At 45.2% G+C, this 23,320-nt stretch overlaps 2 protein-coding genes across 3 annotated transcripts in view; one reads left to right on the top strand and one right to left on the bottom strand.

The window, feature by feature from the left end:
• RFC3 (replication factor C subunit 3) overlaps nt 1–23,320 on the top strand; it is a 90,095-nt gene that overhangs the window by 37,216 nt on the left and 29,559 nt on the right. The gene's annotated exons all lie outside the window — the stretch shown is intronic.
• On the bottom strand, nt 1,006–22,727 carry LOC148537840 (putative tRNA methyltransferase 9B). Of its 2 annotated transcripts, XM_088460149.1 has the most exons (5): nt 22,565–22,727; nt 22,220–22,265; nt 20,800–20,989; nt 4,147–4,320; nt 1,006–2,485 (listed from the first exon to the last, which is right to left on the bottom strand). In XM_088460149.1, the coding sequence occupies exons 3-5, from the start codon at nt 20,951–20,953 to the stop codon at nt 1,509–1,511; spliced, it is 1,305 nt and encodes a 434-aa protein (XP_088316275.1). In that variant the 5' UTR covers nt 20,954–20,989; nt 22,220–22,265; nt 22,565–22,727; the 3' UTR covers nt 1,006–1,508. The 2 variants fall into 2 exon arrangements, with proteins under 2 accessions (XP_088316275.1, XP_088316274.1); XM_088460148.1 differs by lacking the exon at nt 22,220–22,265.

The following is a 23,320-nucleotide window of genomic DNA, read 5'->3' as shown; positions in this document are numbered from 1 at the left end:
AATGCCATTCTACAGGCTGTGTTTGAAAAATGACAGACGCTGATAGGTTGGTACTTTATCTCTAAGGTTTGATACATCTGTCATAAAAGGAAAGCAGTGTGTCATTGTTCCAAAAGGAATAAATAATTGACATTTATTATTTTAGAAGTACCAACGATAAGATGAAGCCTCTGAATTGTGCACACTAGGCCATTCCACAAGATGGTTCTACCCTGAAGAACCCGGGAAGCGATACTCCACAGGCAACACAGTGGGAACTTGCTCTGGAACCATCCATTGTCTGATAAACTATGACAGCTAAACTTGTTACATGTGGCCTTTGTAGTGACAGGCGCTAGCTGGGGTATTTTGTTTTTATTTTACATCTTGGATACAAGGTAGTAGTACGTAGGGTATTGATGGGTTTTTACAATATATTTTAGTATATATATATATATCTATCTATATACACACACATTATATATATATATATAATATATATATATATATATACACATATATACATATACATACATACATACATACATACACACAGTATATATATATATATATTTGGGATGTGGTTATCAACCTGGCAGTCAGAATCCTGGTGTCGGCATCCCGAAAGCAAGTATTGTGGTTAGGGGGATGGTTAGGCTGTAGGCAGGGAGGGGAAGGAGAGTATACGTACCTCCTTCCGTCAGGATCGTGCCCGCCGGCATCCCATACCTAAACCATATATCTTATCCATTTGATCAGAATAGAAAACCAGGTCATTAAACATTCACAAGATCTCCTTCAACCAATGGTGACCATTAGGGAAAATACATAAATACTCTTAAACCTGTTCCCCAGCACTTGCTAATGGGAGATATGTTGGACAGGTAACGATTTATGTTTTGCTCGACCCAGACGCTTATTAACCCTCCTCTAACATTGGAGTTTCATGCAGATAATTTATTTAAAAAATGTTTAGTATTTAAAAGAAAAACACTTTGTATTAAAAACAACAATTATATTCACTTTGTTACAATATAAAAATAATATAGATAAATAAAATACAAAAAAAAAAATCATAAATAATTTGGCCATGAAAATATTTTATGATCTGTTTGAACTATAGTAAGATATATCAGGTTGGCCTTGCTGCACAGCCGATGCACCAATATATCTTTCTGCATCTGGCTGTGTGTACATGCAACCCGCGACTGTAGGGACCCGCCGAAATGCACATCTGGCCAGTCAAATTTAAATGCCTGTCCAGCTTTGAGGTCAGTCCAAACACAACAAGCGGCTGATTGCCAAGTGTGTATATTGCTTACCAGTTGGACGCTCGGACGTTGTCGTCCTAGTGTGTAGTCGTGTACCCAGCATTAGAACAAAATGACATTATGCCTGGCAAACCTGAGGCTCCCCAGCTGTTGTGAAAGTACAAGTCCCAGCATGCTATACCAGCTGATCAGTGGGAGGGTATGTTGGGACTTGTAGTTTCAAAGCAGCTGGAGAGCCACAGGTTGGCCAGGCCTGTACTAAATCTTCCACAGTTGATTTTTTTCTGCAACAACACACCAATTGGAATGATCAAAGAATGTCTGTACAACATGAAGCTCAGGAATGTGCTGCTCTATGAGGTCACTTAGTTCATCCTGCTTAAAAATGTGATAATAGCGCAGCCAGCCATTATGGTCATCCTGCAGGGTTTGATGGTGTTGTGAGCCTCTCTTATAATCACAGCCGGAGAGGAGACTGGAGTCATTGTTTGTGTTTCCACTACTATCAGAGGGATCTGCATACTTTGAAGGAAAACGTTTTAAATCTGCTAATCCATTGGTAATAGAACCCAAATCTGGCAAAGGAATTTTATTTAAGCCTCCTATTTCAGTACCAGGCTCTGCATTTGCAGACTTCCAGAAATGCATATTAGTGAGGGGGAATGTCAGTAATTCAATGACCTTGTTTTTATTGTGCTCAAAGCTTTGCATGTGTGATGGTAAAAAGTCACCAAAGCTCCTTAAGAAATGAGACGGTTTGGGCTGATACGCATTTGTGAGTTTTTTAACCTCAATGCAGTAATCGTACAGTCTGCAAGTTATACTTTGATGCTTTTGGTCACTACCGCCACACTTAAAGTTCATATCCAATCCTGATTCTAGAGATCGTGCTAGGAACCTTGATGAATTAAGTCCATTCTGAAGTGATGATGGAGTCTCGCCAACAAATGAGGAACTTTTAGTCCGTTGTTTTATGCTGGTATTTCTCTTGCTGAAGGGCCCGTTTATGGGGAGGTTCTTCAAGCCTGGATCCATAGAACCATGTAGTTTATCAGAGATATTCTGTAGACTTGTCTCCATATTCCATGGTATGAGTAGGTCTTGCTTCTCAAATTTCCTTCTTTTCTGTTCCATTGCCCATACGTAAATCATCATCTGTCCACCAACTTTTAGTATTCGAGCCATTTCTTTAATGGCTCGTATTCGACGTTCCTTGGTTGAAAAGTGGTGGATAACTGAGGAAAAAAAAAATTGTTTGGAATTTATTATCAAAAATATACTACAACAACAGGTTTGATTTTTGACCATTATATAACATTTGCTGCGACACGATGCTTTCTTGGTCAAAAATAAAAAAAATATGATGAAATGAACACAATTTGCAGTCAGTGTTTCAGTGTATTTTTAAAACTTTCACCAGGAAAAATTAACATGAACAAATGGTCTTGCCTTTATTGAGAGCCAAATGGTATGACCAAATTTGGATTGGTCCTATATAGGAAGACATAAATGACTAGAGTTGGCTATGGTCACATATGTAGTTTTTGCAGTAGGGCAACTCTCAATTTATAACATCCTTTTCTTGTGCCCAAACTTGATTATATTACCCCTCCAAGTTAAAAAAACAAACTTGGGTAATTTCCTTGCTATAGAAATTATATATTGTAGACTGAAGAAATAAAAATGACAGAATAGGCAAAAGAGAAACAGACACAACCTATATGTTTGCTCTTAGCTTGTATTGGTGACAAAGCTGTGTTTAGCCTAGCATATGCATTACCCCCTGCAGGAACGGACTGGGGCTGTGATTTGGCCCCATGAATCACTCTGTGTGCGTGCCAAAGAAGGGGCGTGGACACCGCACGAGGGAAGTGTATTCACAGTACGCCCCATATCTCTGCAGGCCAGCCAAGCAAAGTGCCGGGAGAAGGAGCTGCTTGGCCTTTCGGGCCGGTCCGGCCCAGGACTAGACATGATTAATGAACTTTTCTTTCTCCTATAGCTTTTGTTACAGTTTCAGCAGTTTGACAGAGCTGTTGAAACTTTATATTTTTTAGTTGAGACTTGTACATCTTATAATGCTGTAACCTTGGGTTTGGCTCCATCTCCGAGTGCTAGCTGCATGCATTTTATATCTTCCCTTTGTGAAATTACATTAGTATCAAGGAAAGCCACGAAAAGACATACAGTAGTACTGGTAGTTAATGGTCTTCTGATTAAATTGGCCTTGGTGTGTTTTTGTGCTTGTGGTAAGGAAATTAGATTGAAGCTCCATTAATCCAGGGACTGCTGTGCCTTAATTAAATGTATCTTGTATGCAGAACATGACGGCTCTATATAAGAAAAGGAAAATAAATGTAACTTCCAAATAGGATTTGTGTCTGAAATCAATATACAGGTTGAGTCTCCCATATCCAAATATTCCGAAATATTTTTAGCTTGACTGAGATAGTGAAACCTTTGATTTTTGATGGTTCAAAGTACACAAACTTTGTTTTTAGCCACAAAATTATTGAAAATATTGTATAAAATTACCTGCAGGCTGTGTATATAATACATAAATGCATTCTGTGTTTAGATTTGGACCCTATTCCTAAGACATTTCACTATGGTATGCATATATTCCAAAATACGGAATAGTCTGATATCCAAAATACCCTGGTCCCAAGCATTTTGGATATGGGAGACTCAACCTGTACTATATAAGGGAAACTTTCTTTCCTGAGACCCTGGCTACCCCATGCGCAATAGCAGTTTTATGGGTTGTTATATGTCAGTTACATACTTCACATGTTATACATAGATTAAAGAAATATAAAATTGCAGAAAAAATAATTGCACTAATTAAAGCTTCATGCATGACCAAGCATTATAATTTCAGGACCTATTAATTTACCGGCTATAGACAGAACAGCATCAAAGCAGCCTTCACGGTACGGGAGCTGGAGTCCATCACAAACGGTTACTTCATAGCCTCGAATTCTTGCAGCCTCAGCCAGTGAAAAGGAATAATCACAGCCCACTTTAAATGCTTGACTGTTAATATGTAGATATTTTCCATTGCCACAACCTGCAATCACAAAATATGGAAAGAACAATTACGCATAAAAACTTTGAGTACTTTAAAAGTATTTGTCAGTTGTTGTTTTTAGTTTTGAAGTCTTAAGTTTTTTTGAACTTACACCTATCCTCTCTGTCTATATGTTATATATACATATTGTGAGTTTAAAGTATCCAGCACACAGTGGGTGGCTTTGATGGGAGTGGTTGGACTAACTGCCTAGAGACCAGCAAGCTCATGGCCAAGACACAATCCACCCATCCTTGGAGAAACATGTTGCAAAAGATTATGGCCCTGATTCAGAGCCGGACGCTCTGACAGAGCGCTCGCTTTGAATCAGGGCGTTTTTCTTTATGGAGCGGCCTCCTGGCCGCTCGCATTGCTGTGGGTTGCCACCCACAGCTAATGTGAGCGGCCAGGATGATGGTTGCGATGGTCAAGACCATCGGGCTTGCGACTAGACCCTTGTGGTTGGGTCTCATGGCCGCAAACCCCAGAGAGCTTTCGGCTCTAACAGAGCCGAAAGCTCTTCTACTGACATCACTTGTGATGTCAGTGGGGCCGCCCCCAGACGGTAGGCGTTCTCATGGGAACGCCTCCGTCTGGGCAGCCACCCGGCCCGCCCACCAAAGGGGGCGTGCTGTCACTCAACATAGACAGCACGCCCCCTTTGGTGCGAGACACGGAACGACGGATTGCCCGTCGCTATCCGAGTCTCGCGCATGCGCACGACGGAGCCGGCTCAGTCGTGCGCATGCGCTCTGGGCCACCATCGACCCAGTTGCGAGCGCTCAGCACTTGCGACTGGGTCTGAATCAGGCCCTATGTGCGCCAGTAGCTTCTTATTGGTTGACTGCTGCATGCTGTGTGCCCTCTATTGCCAAGACCATGCCCTGCTTTGTTTAGGGACACTAATAGACGTCATGCTTATACAATTCCCCGAAGGTCTAACTATTTTCATCCTCCAGCATCAGTAAATGAAAAATGCAAGAATCGATGGGCCAAAAAGACCATACCGCAGTAACAATACTGCTCTAGGCAGCCCCTTTAAGTATAAAGATGAAAGTTGAAATCAGATTACATAACAATTACCATTCAATCCAACAGCGGTAGGGGGGAGCAAGAAATGCACAATATGCCGACATATGAACCTATTCTATCATTTTAGACGACATAAGAAATGTGTCAAAGGCGGCGTTCGGTTATTACACCAATGCAAATGGCTTTTTACAGTCCAAGGGGTACATTTACTGAAGTGCAGGTTTTTGGAAGTGGAGATCCAATCAGATTCTACTTATCATTTATCTAGCACCTTCTAGAAGATAATAGCTAGAATCTGATTGGTTGCTATGGGCAACATCTCCACTTCTAAAAAGCCGCACTCTAGTAAATATACCCCCAAGACTCAATCAACCTTGGTAGAGTTGGAAGCTTTACATGTTAATCTAAAGACCCACAAAATTACCCTTATCGCTTCAGATCAGAAGGGCAAAAGGTTTTTTTCTACTTCAGGGTCCATAGGGGTCCACAGGGTGACCTTGGGGTATAGCTGGATCCTGGATCCTCGGGCACCACGGAGTTAAAGCTTTTAGCTGCTCCCAGGATGCACTTGGGTCCAACCTCCCCTATACCCCGCCCCCGAGCCACAGGCACCTCAGTTTTAGATGGTGCCCGGCCGGAGTCGGGTCACCCTGCGGGGAGGGCTGCAGGAGCAGCCCCCTAAAGCTTTTAATTTTTTATTTAACTTAGTTAAATTTATTTATTTTTTACTATAAGTTTTTTCTCTAGAGCAGCAGCACTGGGCTGTCTGTACAGACGTCCACGCGGCCGCTCCTCCCTGCTGGCGCCGCGACGCCAGCACTGAACTGGGGATCGCGGCGGGGGAAGCCAGAGTCTGTACTAGCCGGACTCTGGTTTCCCCCGGGACTGCTGCCGGAAGACGCCGGGGAGATCAGGTAAGCCGCGCACCGCTGATTAGCGGCAGTGCGCGGGTTCTTTTCAAATGCAGTCCCATGCCCCCGGTCTAGGGGACAGACCGGGGGCGCTAGCGGTGGCGGCGGGCCCCCCCTCCAGCGGAGGCATACCCCGCCAGACCACTAGACCACCAGGGTTAATATCGCGGCAAGCGGGATGCCGGCAACCCGGGGGTTAATATGCTAGCCAGGGGAGGAAGCCTTCCCTGTCTAGCGGCTCCTCCCCTCAGCTCAGCGCGCCTTTCAGCACGGAGTCTGGCGTCGCTGAGCTGCAGATACTCGGCCACTCCTCCTCTGAGGTCTCCAGCGGCCATTTTCTCTGTGGCAGCGTGGATACTCTCAGGGAGCACGCGGACCGGTCCCCCTGTGTACCTCTCCCCTGCAGAAGGACAGTGTACACAGCGCTATAGCCCTCCCAGACACTGAATCTGGGAGGTTGATTGTAGTGGAAAGGTGCAGTGAGTATATCTTCCTGCATGGTATGTGACTTTTGCTAGTGCTGCCTGTCTGTGTCTTTTTTCTACTTACTGTCAGCCTATACCTATCCCTTTCCTTCTCCTACAAGCCCTACAGGTGTGCGGGGGAAGGGTGTTTCTACTGACCTCACCTATATAGATCACGTATTTGTGAGGTCCGTCACATACAGTTGTGTGCTACACGGTGCCATATTGTGGGCTGTTGTTCAGCACACTGGTGAGTGCGCACGTTTTCTTCCTAAGTCATGTCTGAGGAGGAGATTGAGCACTCCGGGGCTCCAGCATTGTTCTCCTGCAGGCGCTGTTCTGCAGGAGTGGATAGGGAGGATTTGTCACAGGACGGCCTGTGCGGACGGTGCCAGGCGGTCCCTGGTACGTCTAAACCTCCCATTTCGCAGGAGCCACCATGGGCGATGTTTTCCCAGGTGCTGGTGTCAATCGCGGACCGTCTGTCGGTCCCGACTGCCGCCCCTACTAGGGCGTTGCCCCAGCCTGCCATCCCCCATTCCCCGGGTGTCCCACAATTATTGCAGACTCCCCCGGGGTCTCAGCCTGTTGGTCCCTATGCGGGGTTGCCAATGTATATTCAGTCCACCCCTGTGGCACAGCCGGCTGTGGTGCCGTTTCAGGCTCCTGTGACAGCTCCTCCACCCTGGGTGGATGCGCTTTCCCACACTGTCCAAGATTTGGCGGCAGCATCTTCGGCTTTTCAGTCGATGTTGCGCAGTGACGTGCCCTCCAGGGCGTCTAAACGCTCAGTCATGGCACAGGCTGCGCATCTTTCGGATTCTGAGGGGTTTTCGGATGATGGTGAGGTACAGGATGACTCAGCCTCAGATGCCTCAGTCCAGGAGGTAGACACTAAGTCTTCCATCAATGTGCGGGCTCTGGTTAAGGCGGTGCGGGCTATTCTTCTGATTGAGGATGAGGCACCCGCTCCCAAGTCAAGGTATCCTAGTTTTAAAAAAGCTAAGGTTACTTCTACAGCGTTCCCCTTGTCTGATCAGTTGACTGATCACATGGCGGTGGCCTGGCAGACGCCCAGTAAGCGTTTCCTGCCACAGAAACGCTTGGCGTCCAATTATCCATTCCCGGAAGCGCATTGTAAGAAATGGGAAACTCCGCCTGCAGTCGATTCCCATGTAACACGCCTCATCAGGAGTGCTACTTTGCCATTGCCGTCTATATCCTCGCTGAAGGATCCTACGGACAGGAAGGTGGAGACTTGTCTAAAGTCTATTTATTCTCTCTCAGGGGCTGTAGCCCGGCCGTCCATGGCCATCTCCTGGGTGGCCAAGGCCATTGAGGGGTGGGCCAACGCCTTGGAGGACACGTTTACGGATGAATCTCCGGACGTCCAGGGGGCGTTGTTAGGACAGATGAGAGATGCCGCCTCCTACATTGGAGAAGCATCTTTGGATGCTAGCCTGTTGACCTCTAGGGTTTCGGCGGCAGCAGTGTCTGCTCGTAGATCCTTGTGGTTGCGGTCTTGGAGAGCAGACGCGGATTCAAAGAAAGGCTTGGAGGCCTTACCTTTTAATGGGGAATTACTATTTGGTCCGGACCTGGACAAAATAGTAGATACCCTGGCAAAATCCAAGTCAGCCTTCCTCCCTTCAGCTACTACACCTGCTAAGGTCCGGAGCTCGGCGTTTCGTTCCTTTCGGGTTCAGGGCAAGGCAAAGGGTCAGTCCTTCCCGAGGCAGTCCGCACCCAAGACCGCCTCAAAGCCAAAGAAGCAAGCCTGGAGTGCTAGGCGCCCTTCTTCCAAGCCAGAAGATAAGCCTTCTGCGTGATGGGACGGGCCTCCCTCTGGGGGACCCCAGAGTGGGAGGCCGACTTCTTCAATTCGCCCAGTGCTGGCACAATACCACCACGGATGCCTGGGTGCGAGAAGTGGTCTCCCAGGGGTACGCCCTGTCTTTTCGGCACAGGCCGCCTTGCCAGTTTTTTTGCACAAGTCCTTCTCAGGACAAAACCAAGGCCTTGCAGGTTCAGGAAGCCATAGAGGCCTTGCTGACGGCGGGGGTCATTATACCCGTACCACAGTCTCAACGTGGGATGGGGTATTACTCTACGCTGTTTCTGGTGCAGAAACCCAATGGCTCTCATCGCCCCATCCTCAATTTGAAGTCCCTGAACAGGTTTCTCAGGGTTCCCAAATTCAGGATGGAAACTTTGCGTTCCATCATACTGGCGATGGAACCGGGAGATTATATGGTCTCCCTGGATATCCAGGACGCCTACCTCCATGTGCCTATAGCAACATCGCACCAACGGTTTCTGCGGTTTGCTATTCTCCACAACCACTACCAATTCAGGGCTCTACCCTTTGGTCTCTCCACGGCACCAAGGGTATTTACCAAGGTGATGGCGGTCATGGCGGCTCACCTTCGGAGCCAGGGGATACGGTTGCTATCGTATCTAGACGACCTCCTCTTGCTGGCAAGCTCCCCGGAGGTACTGATCCAGCATCTCCACCTGACGGTCGCTTGTCTACAGGCGCACGGCTGGTTGATCAACTGGAAGAAATCCTCCCTCATCCCATCACAACGGATGGTTCATTTGGGGGCCCTGCTGGACTCTCGTCAGCAACGGATTTTTCTGACTCCAGAGAAGGTCTCCTCCTTACAGCTGCGGATTCACAGTTGTCTGAGCAGTGGCAGAGTGTCGGTGCACTCAGCGATGAGAGTTTTGGGGTCCATGGTGTCGGCATTCGACATGGTGGAGTTTGCCCAGTTCCATTCCAGGCCCCTGCAGGGGCTGATTCTTTCAGAATGGAACGGATTGCCACACAGGATCCGCTCTCAGATGCTGGTGTTGTCCTCGGAGGTGCGTCTGTCCCTAGCCTGGTGGCTGCAGACAGCGCATCTCCTGGAGGGGCGCCCCTTTTGGATCCCGGAATGGGTTCTGCTCACGACAGATGCCAGTCTCCGGGGTTGGGGGGCGGTGACAGGCTCCTTGTCACTTCAGGGTCGTTGGTCGGCGGAGGAAGCGATTCTTCCCATCAACATCCTGGAACTGCGGGCAGTATACAGAGCCCTGCAGTCGTCCGGCACCGCTCTTCACGGAAGGGCCGTTCAGGTGCAGTCAGACAACGCCACCACGGTGGCGTACATCAATCACCAGGGAGGGACTCGCAGTCGAGCTGCGATGTCGGAGGTGTCCCGCGTCCTGGCTTGGGCGGAGCGCTATCTTCCAGCTCTCTCGGCAGTTTTCATCCCAGGAGTCCTCAATTGGGAGGCAGACTTCCTCAGCCGTTACGATGTGCATCCCGGGGAATGGTCGCTTCATCCAGAGGTATTCCAACTACTCGTGGACAAGTGGGGGCTGCCAGAGCTGGACCTGATATGGCGTCCCGTTACAATCACAAGCTGCCTGTGTACGGGTCAAGGACAAGGGACGCAGGCGCAAGTCTGATAGACGCGCTGTCGGTGAAATGGCTGTTTCAACTGGCTTACTTGTTCCCTCCGATATCTCTGCTGCCTCGGGTCCTGCGCAAGTTCAAACAGGACGGAGGCACACTGATCCTGGTGGCCCCAGCGTGGCCCAGAAGGCCGTGGTACTCCGATCTGCGGAGCCTGTCCATCGACGCTCCGTACCTCCTACCTCAACGGCGGGACCTGTTGTCTCAGGGGCCCTGTCTTCACCCGGATCTGGGTCGACTATCTTTGACGGCGTGGCTCTTGAGACAGCCGTCCTGAGGTCTCGGGGCTTTTCTAGCTCCGTTATTACCACCATGCTGAGGGCGCGCAAGCCTGCTTCCGCGAGGATCTATCACAGAGTGTGGCACACTTACTTTCAGTGGTGCGAGGCCAGAAACTATGATCCCCAGGTGTTCCGAGTTTCGCGTATTCCGGCTTTCCTTCAGTCCGGTTTGGACTTAGGATTACGTCTTTCTTCACTGAAGGTACACGTGTCTGGTCTGTCGGTGTGGTTCCAGCGCAGGATCGCTGCTATGCCGGACGTACACACCTTTTTCCAGGGTGTTTTGAGAATCCAGCCTCCCTTTGTGCCACCTGTGGCCCCGTGGGATTTGGCGGTGGTTCTTAGGGCCTTACAGGGTCCTCCTTTTGAGCCCTTGGAGTCAGTGGAGCTCAAGTGGCCAACTTTTATAACTGTTTTCCTCTTGGCAATTGCTTCTGCCAGGAGGGTTTCAGATTTGGGGGCGCTTTCTTGTCGTCCCCCTTTTCTGATTTTTCATCAGGACAGAGCGGTGCTTCGCACTCGTCCTGATTTCCTGCCTAAGGTGGTTTCCAGGTTCCACATTAATCAGGAAATTGTTGTACCAGCCTTTCAGTCACCTGATCTTTCGGCTGGGGAGACTTCCTTAGACGTTGTAAGGGCACTCCAGGTTTATGTGGACCGGACTAGTTCTGTGAGGAAGTCGGATTCTTTGTTTATCCTCTTTGGTTTTCACAAGAGGGGTTGGCCTGCCAACAAATAGACTCTAGCCCGTTGGCTTCGTTCTGTTATTATTGAGGCTTATATGCAGGAGGGTTTACCTGTTCCAGCCTCTGTTGAGGCTCATTCCACTCGGTCCGTGGGCCCTTCTTGGGCTGCTAGCCGTGGCGCCTCTGCTGTTCAGCTCTGTAAGGCGGCCACCTGGTCTTCCATTCAGACCTTTTTGAGGTTCTATGCGTTTGACACCTTTGCCTCTCAGGATGCATCCTTTGGGCGCCGGGTTCTCCTATCAGCACAGGAGCGTCCCCGCCCTTAGTTGGACTGCTTTGGGACATCCCCAAGGTCACCCTGTGGACCCCTATGGACCCTGAAGTAGAAAACAAGAGATATGGTAAGAACTTACCTTTGTTATCTCTGTTTCTACGAAGTCCATAGGGTCCACAGGGCACCCGCCCTGACGCACCTGGCTTCATATGGGCTCTGTGACTGGTCACCGGTTTTCCGTCTCCCATTTCTGTGAGTATGGTTCTTGCGTGTTCCAGTCTTCCTTCTCTCTGTTTCGTCTCCTCCTCCGGCCTGGGCTGCTTACCAACTGAGGTGCCTGTGGCTCGGGGGCGGGGTATAGGGGAGGTTGGACCCAAGTGCATCCTGGGAGCAGCTAAAAGCTTTAACTCCGTGGTGCCCGAGGATCCAGGATCCAGCTATACCCCAAGGTCACCCTGTGGACCCTATGGACTTCGTAGAAACAGAGATAACAAAGGTAAGTTCTTACCATATCTCTTGTTTTACTCCAATACCATTTCCTTGTCAGAAAATCCTCAGGAACCTTTTACATAATGTTGGACATGAGCAGGAACAACAAGTTTGTCAAATGGTAGACATTTTTATATGGAATCCATGACTTTAATCCTCATGGGCCATCAGTTAAGGAGATTTTCTCTCATCCATAAAGCTCAAGGATGCGTGCCAGTTCAGCACAGGAAGTATCTCAAGGCCTCGGTGATGGGACATCACTTTCAGTTAGTCTTTCTGCCTTTTGACTTTGCAACATCTCAAAGAACATTTACAAAATTGCTGGTTAAGTTGTTGGCGGAATTAAGAGATTTGCCCATATTTGGGAGGACATTTTTTAAATACATTTTTTATTGAAGTATCGAGTGTCACATTTACAGACATTGCAATGAACAATAATACAAATGTTCGTGAAAAAAAGGAAAGCAATGATCACAAACAGTTGTACAATAGTACTAAAGGTGTATATCATCATCCAAGCTGTAAAGAGGTACTATTCACATATGGAGTCATTGCTATGCAAAAGAAGAATAAAATGGTACAACAAATTATAAGGAAAACATAAAAACAAAAAAACCCACACTAAATAGCTTGCCATTCTCCCCTGTCCCCCCCACCAAATCTACATATGAAAAATTGAAAAGAAAAATTCTGTTATAATCGTATCGGAGGGTCATTAGCTGCAAATTGTAATAGATACCAAACTATTATGGATTTGGGAACCCATAGAGGTAGAAAGTATCTATATAACTCTCCCACAAAGATCTTAAGGAAGAATTTCTCAGTTTTATCTAAAATTACTTCAACCCAATTCATTCTAAACAATGAATGTAATTTGGCTTTAAACAGAGAAAGTGAGGGTGGAGTAGGCACGTATTTGAAGCCAAAAACCACAAATAGTGCGGCATGCCCAAAGGCAATGGTACAAATCTGCAGATTGAGCTCCACATTTATAACAATTTGAATTTGGCGAGGTTACTAGAAAACAAACTTTTATAGGGAGATGAATAAGCTCTATGTAGGATATTTAAAAACATTGCGGTATAAGGAGAGTAAGGCATCAATGTGCAGGCTTCGTCATGGGATCGAATTAAATAATCTATTGTTAAATTTGGAAATCAGGAGAGCCAATGAGCAAGGTTTGCAAGATAATTATCGGGTAAATATACAGGACAAAGAAGGGTGTAAATTATGGAAATGGCTTTTGTTGTCAGAGATTGAGTTTGTATGAGGGTATTCAGTGGGTTGTTCCAATCCAAACCTGAAAAAACACACAACTGAGCTAATATAGTGTTGTGCTTTCAAAAATGCAAGAGGGCATGCTGCTAATGTGGGATAACTCCCTAGCCTCCTGGATCGTGAGGTTTTTTTTTGTGTATTTATAAACAAGTGTCCCTATATCACTCACCCCCTGAGCACACCATATGTTAAACGGATACGAGGCCCTACCACTTTGAAAGTCCGGGTTTGGAAAGAAAGGTGAGGTACAGAGACTTATGCGCATTCAGTCCAAACTTGTGCTGAAGAATGTGCCACGTTTTTCTAGTCTGCCAAAGCAATGGGTTATCCCGCAACCCTAGGGGGGACGACTTCCTGATCACTGGTGCGAAGAAAATTAATAAGACCACCACCCTCCAAAAATTCCCTTTCAAGAGAAGTATTAGCATGTACAGTAGGTCTCTGTTACACAGCCAGTCCTTAACATATCTGAAGTGAACAGCGTAAGAATTAAATTGTACACTAAGAAAATTGATTCCGCCACGAGACCCAAGTTGCAAATTATTTAAACCAAGTCGTGGGCGCTTTCCATTCCACATGAACTTCCTAAATATATAAATTAACCAATTGTGCATCTTTATTAGATAGAAGGAAGGGAAGAACTTGAATAGGATACATTAGCTTAGGGAACAATATCATTTTAATCAGGTTTGCACTGCCTAAGTAAGATAATAGTAAATTCTTCCAACCCTCCAACTCCATTGAGACAGATCGGTTTACTGAGGAAAAATGTAAATCGTAGAGAAGATGGGGATTACTTGAAATCTGGACACCTAAATACGTGAAACTTTGTGTAGCTCACATAGGGACGTTTTCAATTAGTTTCGCGTCAGCAAAAAAGTTCCGCCTACCCGACTTTTTGCAGCAAAAAACTTATCGTGCACGTCCCCGCTTTTCGCCCTATTAAATTACTAACCTGGTGATAACGGCAAGCGGCGAATGTCAAACAGGCGAAAAGTACTGTCAGAATAGGGAAAATGAGTCTGAACCCCCCAAAAAGATGCACTAACATTGGGGATCAATGTAGAAGTGTTCCAATAGCCCTAATAAAACTATTTGGGGTACTGAAGTGGTTTAAAAACCTTGTTATTAGCATCCTTGTAAAGAGTGGTGAAGAATGGCGTTAAGCAGTATTTTTTTGGGAAAAAAAGTAGTCTTGTCAAATTTGGGGTACTTTAAACAGTGGGCTGGTATCTTATAAATTGTCTAAAGTGAAGTTTAAAAAAAAAAAAAAGTGAAAAACGCACCTGTTGCATGCACCTGCAATCCTAAACACCTGACCCTTCCTTGCAGACCCCTAAGAAGGCTATTTCGCTAGTTTTTATGCGTGTCCCCCCACTTTGTACTTTTTCACCCCCAAAAGGACTTTTTTGGGGTGTTATGTTTTTTTCCCGGATTTTCTTTTACACAGTTGTCCTTTGGGGGTCTGTCACAAGGTTTCCGAGTGGTTTCCCCGTGTTTGCACCCCAAAATAAAAATGTTATCTCCTGCTATTCTTACATTGCACTGACTTTCCACGTAGGCGAAAAACCAGCTAGAACTGATTTTGGAGATCAGTTCCGACCACGTGAAAAGCCGAGATCGGCAATACTTTTTTGCGGAAAACGGCTTTTTGCTTCTAATTGAATATGGCCCATAATGGGGATGATGGAAGAAAAAGGGATATGAGAAGAGGGCCGACCCAGACGAAGCGCCTCCGACTGATATTGACCGAAAAACCCGATATGGAGCCAAAGTCAGCTAAAAGCAGCAAAGATACGATTAAGGGACACAGATGGATCTGACACACACAGCAGAATATCTCTGTATTGAAACATCAGATCATCAAGAACCACCAAAAGATCTCTCACCTTGGCGGCAAAATCCAAAATTAAGATAACTTGGAATCGCTAAGACTTACGATGGACTCCTGATGATGCAGGATGGGAATCTCACCTCCTCACAGGTGTAATGCAAAATACATGAACAAAGGCATATTTCAAGAAAAATGTATTAATGCTAAACAGAACTTTTTCTATACGCACATGGTGCAGGTGGCAGAGAGTGATGCTTCTGTGAGAAATAATTTTAAAGGGAGGAACTATGAATTTTGGACTAGTCTGCTTTTTCAAGCAGCAGTATCAATCATTGGTGGATTTATAATGGAGATTAATGGTAACACCCCTATATTTTTTTTAAACAGAAAACTCTTATTTATACAATGTGCAGGTTGCTTGGTCTGTGTAATCACCTCTTACAGTTCTAGTAAAACACAGCAAGGCACAAATTGAGGAGAATACTGCCATGGCTTTCTTACATCAATGTCTCCATCTGACCTACAGTAAGTGTTGTTTAATGAAATCTTAGATTGCAAAGATTGTTATTTTCACGCTAGCGCAGGCAGGCCTGTTGGAAAAGGGCACATGAGCGTGTGCATGAAAAGGGGTCGTGGCCACTCAGAAAAGGGGCATGGCCTTGAGATGCTTCTCCTTTTCATTACTGTAGGGGGCGTGCCCAGCACTCACGGAAATGCTTGACTGCCCCCCAACCTATCCCCGCAATGTGAATAGATGTCATCTATTCACTCGCTGGTGATTTCTTCACTGGAACTTTCTCACTGTGGGACACTGCGGCCCACGGTTGGGGACGGCTGTTAAAGCGGGGTACCGCCCTAAGGGCAGGGAGCATTTCAGTGCTTTCAAATCGGGCAGGGCGCGGCGCCTCTCTGAAACAGCCTAACGGGAACGCACATTGAGGGAAATTTATCAAAATTGAGAGATAAAGTGGAGATAAAGGGCCCGATTCAGAGCCGGACACTATTTGCGCTCACTCGTCCAGAAAAAGGGGCTGGCTATTTAAATTAACCGTTCGCTCTTTGCGGTCTGTTCACGCCTCTATGTCTAAACGAGCGAACAAAACATGCGAACGTAATTTTGAAAAAAACACCCCTGGCCGCTCGCATCATACGTCATGTCCGCTATATATTAGACTAATCGAGTACATCGGACGGCGTATGAACTGCTCGCTATTCTTGTGGTTGGTTTTTCCTACCACAATCATGCGAGCAGTTCTAACTATAAAACAACCAAGTGACGTGGTCGATGACGCTGCTTTAGTAATTATGCACACCCTTAAAACGCCCGTTTTGACCTTTAGGCACGCCTGCGTTCTGATCTCCACTCCCCGTTTTCAAGCACCTTCCCCTGTTACCACCCACATACGCCTCATTCTGTCACTCAAAATAGCAGGCATTCGCTATTTAGCGAGCACACGATTTTCGGCCGCACTGACTGGTTCGCGCATGCATATTAAAATCCGTACGCATGCGCAGTTGTGCGAACATCGGTCGGAACGAACAAGCGTCCGCTCACGAGCGGCTCTGAATCAGGCCCAAAGTACCAACCAATCAGCTTCTAACTGTCATTTTACAGGCTGTGCTAGAAAAGTTACTTTTCTAGCACAGAACTGATTGGTTGGTACTCTCTCCACTTTATCTCTCTTAAAGATTTGATAAATCTCCCCCATTTGGTGAGTAGCCATTTTCCGCATTGAAGTGAACTTGGGGTGAACGTTGTGCTTTCTAGTGAAGCTACTGTTCGGGATAAGGGTGTTCTAAAGTTTTATGATTAATATTCGGAATAATTAATGTGTTGAGTCAACGTTAAAAAAAGCACCATCCACTCAGAGGTTATTGCATTTGGGCATTAATAAGGAAAACATAAGCATACAAGGGATTGCAGATATACAATCTTGGCAAGATATGGCTACTGGATGACAGCCCTCCTGAGGTGCGAGCAGAAATCTGACTTAAGTGCTGTTTTCAGGCTTAGCATGGAGCCAATAGCCTCACAGCCGGCACTTTAGCTGGAGAATGCCGGTTAGCACGACTAAACACCTAGTTTAAGGCACGGTAATCGGCATTCTGCGACTTAAGTGGTTTTTTAATCTGAATTAAGAGTAGGGCCACATTAAGGGGGGTGACGGGCGGTCGTTCCGGGGCCCCCACATACCAGGGCCCACTATCTGCACCCGCCGCTACTGTAGTGCAGACCGCGGTGCACACTACAGAGTAACAAACACACAGCCAGCGGTGGCTGTGTGTTTGTAATAGCAGCCGATGAGAGTCATACAGACTCTCATAGACTGCCGAGTCAAAGGAGGGAGCCAGCTGGAGTTCACTCATGAGGTCCGCCTTTCCGGCTCCCCCCGCAGCGGGTGAAGGGAGAGACGTCATGACGTCTTCCCCATGGTGCAGGAGAAGAGCCAGGACTCACAGCGGACAGCTGCAGTCGCGTCAGGAGCGGGGATTCCGGGAAGTTGTTCTTTTTATATGTGTGTGTAAGAGGCAATGGCACTGTATAGAGGGGCAGCTTCATAGGGGCATGGTATATGGAAGAGCGGCTACTACAGGAGGCAATGCATGGGGGGGGGACAACTACTGGGGGCACTGCATAGATGGGGGACCACTACTGGGGGCACTGCATAGGGGGGGCTACTACTGGGGGGCACTGCATAAGGAGCACTACTACAGGGGGGCACTGCATAAGGAGGGACCATTACTGGGGGCACGTCTACTGGGGACATTGCATCTGGAGCACTACTACAGGGGGGCACTGCATAAGGAGGGACCATTACTGGGGGCACTGCATAAGGGGCACGTCTACTGGGGACCGACATTGCATCAGGAGCACTACTACAGTGGGCATTGCAAGAGGGGCATTAAGGTGAATAGAAAGAAAAAAAAAATGTTCCTAGGGTGACAAGAAACTGTGGTATATAGGGCCCCCCACAAGTTTGTTGTCCCTGAGCTCCCACACACCTTAATCCGGCCCTGCTTAACAGTTCTGTTAATTGAATCACTCCGGGAACTCCTTCCTGTCGCTATTCACATCGTCCTGAATTGTATCGCCTCCATTGTGCACAACTTGAACGAAGCGCCAGACTCTTGGCTGAGACTCAATGGGATAATGTAATGGCCTGTGACTTGCAGGCATCGGTGTGTATCTGGCTAGTATGCCAGATGTTTAAAAGTGACAAATCATTTAAATTACAAAACCATAGTGCGGTGTCCTTCCAAAGATGATAGAGAAGTACTGAGAATACATGCTTATAGCGATTGCATTTCAGCCTTGTGCACCCCATTAAACACCACCCCAAGTCCCTTGGTAATAGACGTCTACTGCGATCGTTTAAAACAAACAAAAAAAAATTATGCAATCCATTTATCCTTATTAGCATACACTTATCTAATGCAATCTGCTTGTAATACCAATATAATTACAGCCCTCCGATTTCGTTTGAGCGGTTTCAGCAAGAGAACAATTAAAAGGCTATGTATTGAAATGAGCAATTACAGGTAATTGTTAGTCACAATAGTTTTCTCCTGAATTAAGATTGAATAATAAATTTTCCCAATGTAACGCAATTACTTTCACAAATAATGGCTAATCAAAAGCACAGTATAGCTCTCACAGGTCATGTACTAGAGGAGATAGAGCAAGGATAGGTGATGTCATTGATATGTTGTGTTAGCCGGAACCATGGAAATTACAGTGTACATTTATCTTTCTCATCAAGCACAAAATACCAGAGCAAAATAAACTTCAGCTTCAATGACAAATACACATGTTCTGGAGCTTTGGCCATTGGCTAGATGAACGCGCAGTCAAGTCAGAAATGATAGGGTTGGGTTTATCTTACATAAATGACCCCCCACCCATGCTCCCACCCACACTAAGGGGGTAAATTAAATTATACATGTTAATTTAACAGGTGAGAAAAAGGGTGGTTAGCCCCGGGTATTCTAGCCCAGGGCTATTCAATTAGAGCCCCTTTCCCTCTAGACCCTTTTAAACACCCATTAAATTATATATTATGTGTTAACAGGCTTTAACACATAGAATCCATGAAAAGCTAATTGATCTTGTGAAATGCAATTTAGGTAATTTGCAACTTTAGCCAATACATTTTTATTTTTCTAATAATTTTAAGACTTTGATGCCTATGTATCAAGCGGTTTGCCACATAAAATTATGCAGCTACTGCAGTTTCTGCATAATTTTATGAATTGTTCCTATGTACTAATGGCACAATGTAGGAGACTTCACAGCCTATGGAGGCTCCAGGAGCATGAAAGAGATCTTTTGAGCTCTCTCTCGCAGCCTCCGGCCGGCACCGGAAGCTTACACTGTGCACATCGGTATGTGTGTGGGCACCGGAAGCTTACACTGTGCACATCGGTATGTGTGTGGGCACCGGAAGCTTACACTGTGCACATGCGCAGTGGCAGCTTCCCCCAGAAAAGTCATTCACAAATGTGAAAAACTTCTACATGATTCCAGGCATATAACTCTCAGGGACAGTGGTTACTGCTATCGCTGTCCCTGCAAGTTCCCCTTTGTACATAGCAGGAATATGTTCACGTGCAATATGGATAGATGATAATCGTGGCAGTTCTGCGATTATTAGTACATAGACCCCCTTTTGGGAAAATGGCTAATTTTTTTTTTTAGTAGGTTACATAGGGGGGGGGGGGGGGGGAGATCCATCATAGCTTGGAAAGAGATAAAATTGTGAAAGATAAAGTACTAATAAATCAGATTATAACTGTCATTTTTCAAACACAGCCTGCAAAATGTAAGGGCCTGATTCAGCAAGGATCGCTATTCTGCCAAAACGCACGCAACGCAGTTGCTAATATCAGCGGTGATGTGTAAAAGATTTGCATTCGCATTGTGATTGCAGCCTAACGTAAGGACGCCCATTTCCACTTACACACATCCATATACTTTGGCAACAGTGACATTGGACCCATACGCACAGTTAAGGCAGGTCAGACCTCACTCAGGAACTGCTAACTTCAGCGCACGCTATGAGGCCTCAAACTGTGTTTGGTATCGCAGTGGCCAATTTACTATATACACGCCCCTGCAACGCTGTTGAAACGCACTGGCACACCTGCATTCGCCCGAGATCCCCCCCCCCGTCACCACCCACAAATGGCACTTCCTGTCAATCACTCTGCGATGGGACTGCGTCACCGCTACGATCACAGTTCTGATCGCAGCGGCTGGTTCGCGCACTGTGATGCGTATGCATGCGCAGTGCGGAATAATCGGCCGATTGCGTATTAACAACTGCGATCCTTGCTGAATCAGACCCCAAGTTAGAAGCCGATTGGTTAGTACTTTATCTCTCTCCATAAATACCCCCCTTAAAGGTGCATACACACGATTTTGTGAACGAAAATAGTTTACTAACTTCGTTAATTTACTAAATGTAATGAATGATTTTTTTGAACTACAAACGATTTTTGCATATTCCCTTAATGAAAATAGTTGAGTTGGTCAGTCTGACTGAACTACAAACAAACGTGAACGCGCATGAACGATAATCGTTCATCGTTTTAACTTAGAAAGTGAACGATTTTTTTCAACGATTGAACAATATTGTTAACGATAATCGTTCAAAAAATCATTGTGTGTATGCACCTTTAGTTTTAAGAAAAAAATCCTCTCTTAATCTTTTGTCCTTTAAATCCTATAACGATCAGTTATTGAGTGAAAATATTCTATTAATGCACTTACCTATGTCAGCAATTAGACTTCCCGGCTCCTGAGCCAACAGGAACTCTTGTACTCTTGGCCAGGCTTTGTAACGTTTGTCATTGAAGTATGGTGCAATCTTCTCATACACATTGTGTACATGCTCTTTTTCCAGGTGGCTTGCCTCCTTTTCCATTACTTGTCTAGCAGCTTCATTAAACAGATTAAATCCCTTAAAGTAACATAGAATAAATCTATTTTATTCCACTATTTAGTGCATAAACAAAAAGGAATGTGCTTTAAATCCAATCTGATGTTCTTACAGAACTCTAAAGCTGGCCACACATCTAAAGATTATCTGTCCAACCAGCCAACTAGTTGATTGGTTGGAATGAAAATCTGCTAAGGTATGAAAGCAAATGACAATCAGCAATTTGCTCCCAAATGCCAGAAAACAGATGAAAATGGTCGTCAGACAAGTTTGTTAAATGTTTGATATAAACAATTTGTTCAAACAACAGTTTTTGTCCATTTTCAGGCGTTTGGGAGCAAATTGCTGATTGTCATTTGCTTTCATACCTTACCAGATTTTCATTGCAACCAATCAGCTAGTTGGCTGGTTGGACAGACAATCTTTAGATGTGTGGCCAACTTAGGCTGCTGCTCCCATAGCTCCTTATATGGTGAATATGCTGGTGGGAGAGAAAGCTTTTAGATAAAAGACAGTAAATCCCATCGTATATTCATATTTTCCAGCATCTTAATAAACAATAACAAAAGTATAATTAATGTAAAAAAAAAAAAAAGTGTTTCTCTCACGAAAAATGATCAGTGGTAGATAAAACTGATTGGGTTATGTATACATTTAACTGCCCGATTACTAAAGATGTTCAAACCGGCTATCAAATTGGTATGAAAATATGCTGGAATTTCTATGTTCTAAAAACTTCTAGTTGATGAGAAAATTAAATTTTAAAATAAAAATAAGAAAAATAAATACATTGATCCAAGATACACACAGTTTTTAATATAAAACCTCAAATATAGTAAGGTTTGCAGTCTCAATTTAAAAACAAAACGAAAAAAAAGGACACATTTGTAAATAAAAATAAAACTATTTAAAAGACTTCCAAATACAAATAGCGAACTGCAAATTTTTAAAACACATTCAAATAATCAACTGGTTTTTCTACCATGAACGCATTCATAACCATCAAACTATTTCTATACAATTTCGAATGGTTCAACATTTTCAAGCAGCTCTATTGATTACGCACTTGAACACGTCATTCTTTAATGCCCAGTGCTGGTGTACAGTATGTATTGATTATAGCCTCAAATGTATTATATACTCTATAAGCCTCATTCAATAAATTTAATATCTTAGGTCCCTGGTTTACTGCCAAAACCCCTTATTATAACCTCCCACTGACAAAATAATGCATCTATGTATTTTCCTTACCCCTATGTGTCTACACAATGATGTCGTTATTGTATTTGTTTATGTTCTGAAAAAGAGAGAAAAGTTAATAGCTCAGTGTTATCAATGGGAGTTATGTTATAAAGCAAAAAAAGCAATTACAGACCCTCCAAGAGGACTTTTACATGCTACAAATTGCTTTGATCCAAAACTTCCCACATGTACTATTGCTTAATTATAGGATAGACGATAATAAATTATTTTGTAATTACAAAAGAGCAACTGATCACACAAAAAATAGCAAAACAAAGATATACTCTAGATGATGGAAGAAAGGGTTACAGAATATCATGTACATATATAAAATAAATTAATAGCAATGGTTACCTGCATGAAGGGAAAATTAGCCTCTCTAATAGTAAAGCTTTCTCCAGAAATGAACCACTCTTCCCTGTTTCAGGTTGCTGGGTGAACACAATCACAGCTGAACAAAAGGAAACTAATCTCCAACTGAAAGGAACTTTCCCTGTGCCTGCCAGGTGTACTGTGACTGTGAGACTCAGGTGCGGACCAGCCTCTCGCCAGTCCTTTGTGCTTAGTCAGCAATCACTTAACCACTCCTCCAAAGACAAAATGTGCTGTTGTTTACACCTGCAACATGTCCTTCTACCTTTACCTGCCTCCAGGCAAGCCGTGACTTATGATCTGTGGATTTACTCTTATTTAAACAGTTCAAAACAAACATAGATCTAGGTTTGGATATTTAAAGGATATTGGCAATTTAATATGAGGTGGGGGCCAAGCTGGGTACACACTGAACAGACATATCTACAGATCGAGTGATCTGCAGATGATGGTCGTTCATACACACTGAACGACCATCATCTGTCTCTGGCTGGGGGGCGTGTGCAGCAAGTGTACAGGCGGTCGGCAGATCGCCCGTACACACTGCCCGATGGGCAGATATATCTGGAATCGGCTGTGCAGCAGAGCCGACGCAATATGTCCATGAAAGACGTCGTTCACAGATATATCGCTGGTACACACCGGCTGACGGGCACCCAATATATGGGCTGATCGATATACCTGTCAGTGTGTACCCAGCTTCAGAGAAGTACAGATCAGTAGAGAAGTACAATGAGT

Source organism: Taudactylus pleione, unplaced genomic scaffold (assembly GCF_031769625.1).
Source record: "Taudactylus pleione unplaced genomic scaffold, aTauple2 ptg000043l, whole genome shotgun sequence".
NCBI classification, from domain to species: domain Eukaryota; kingdom Metazoa; phylum Chordata; class Amphibia; order Anura; family Myobatrachidae; genus Taudactylus; species Taudactylus pleione.
This window is presented reverse-complemented; position numbering and strand designations above follow the sequence as displayed.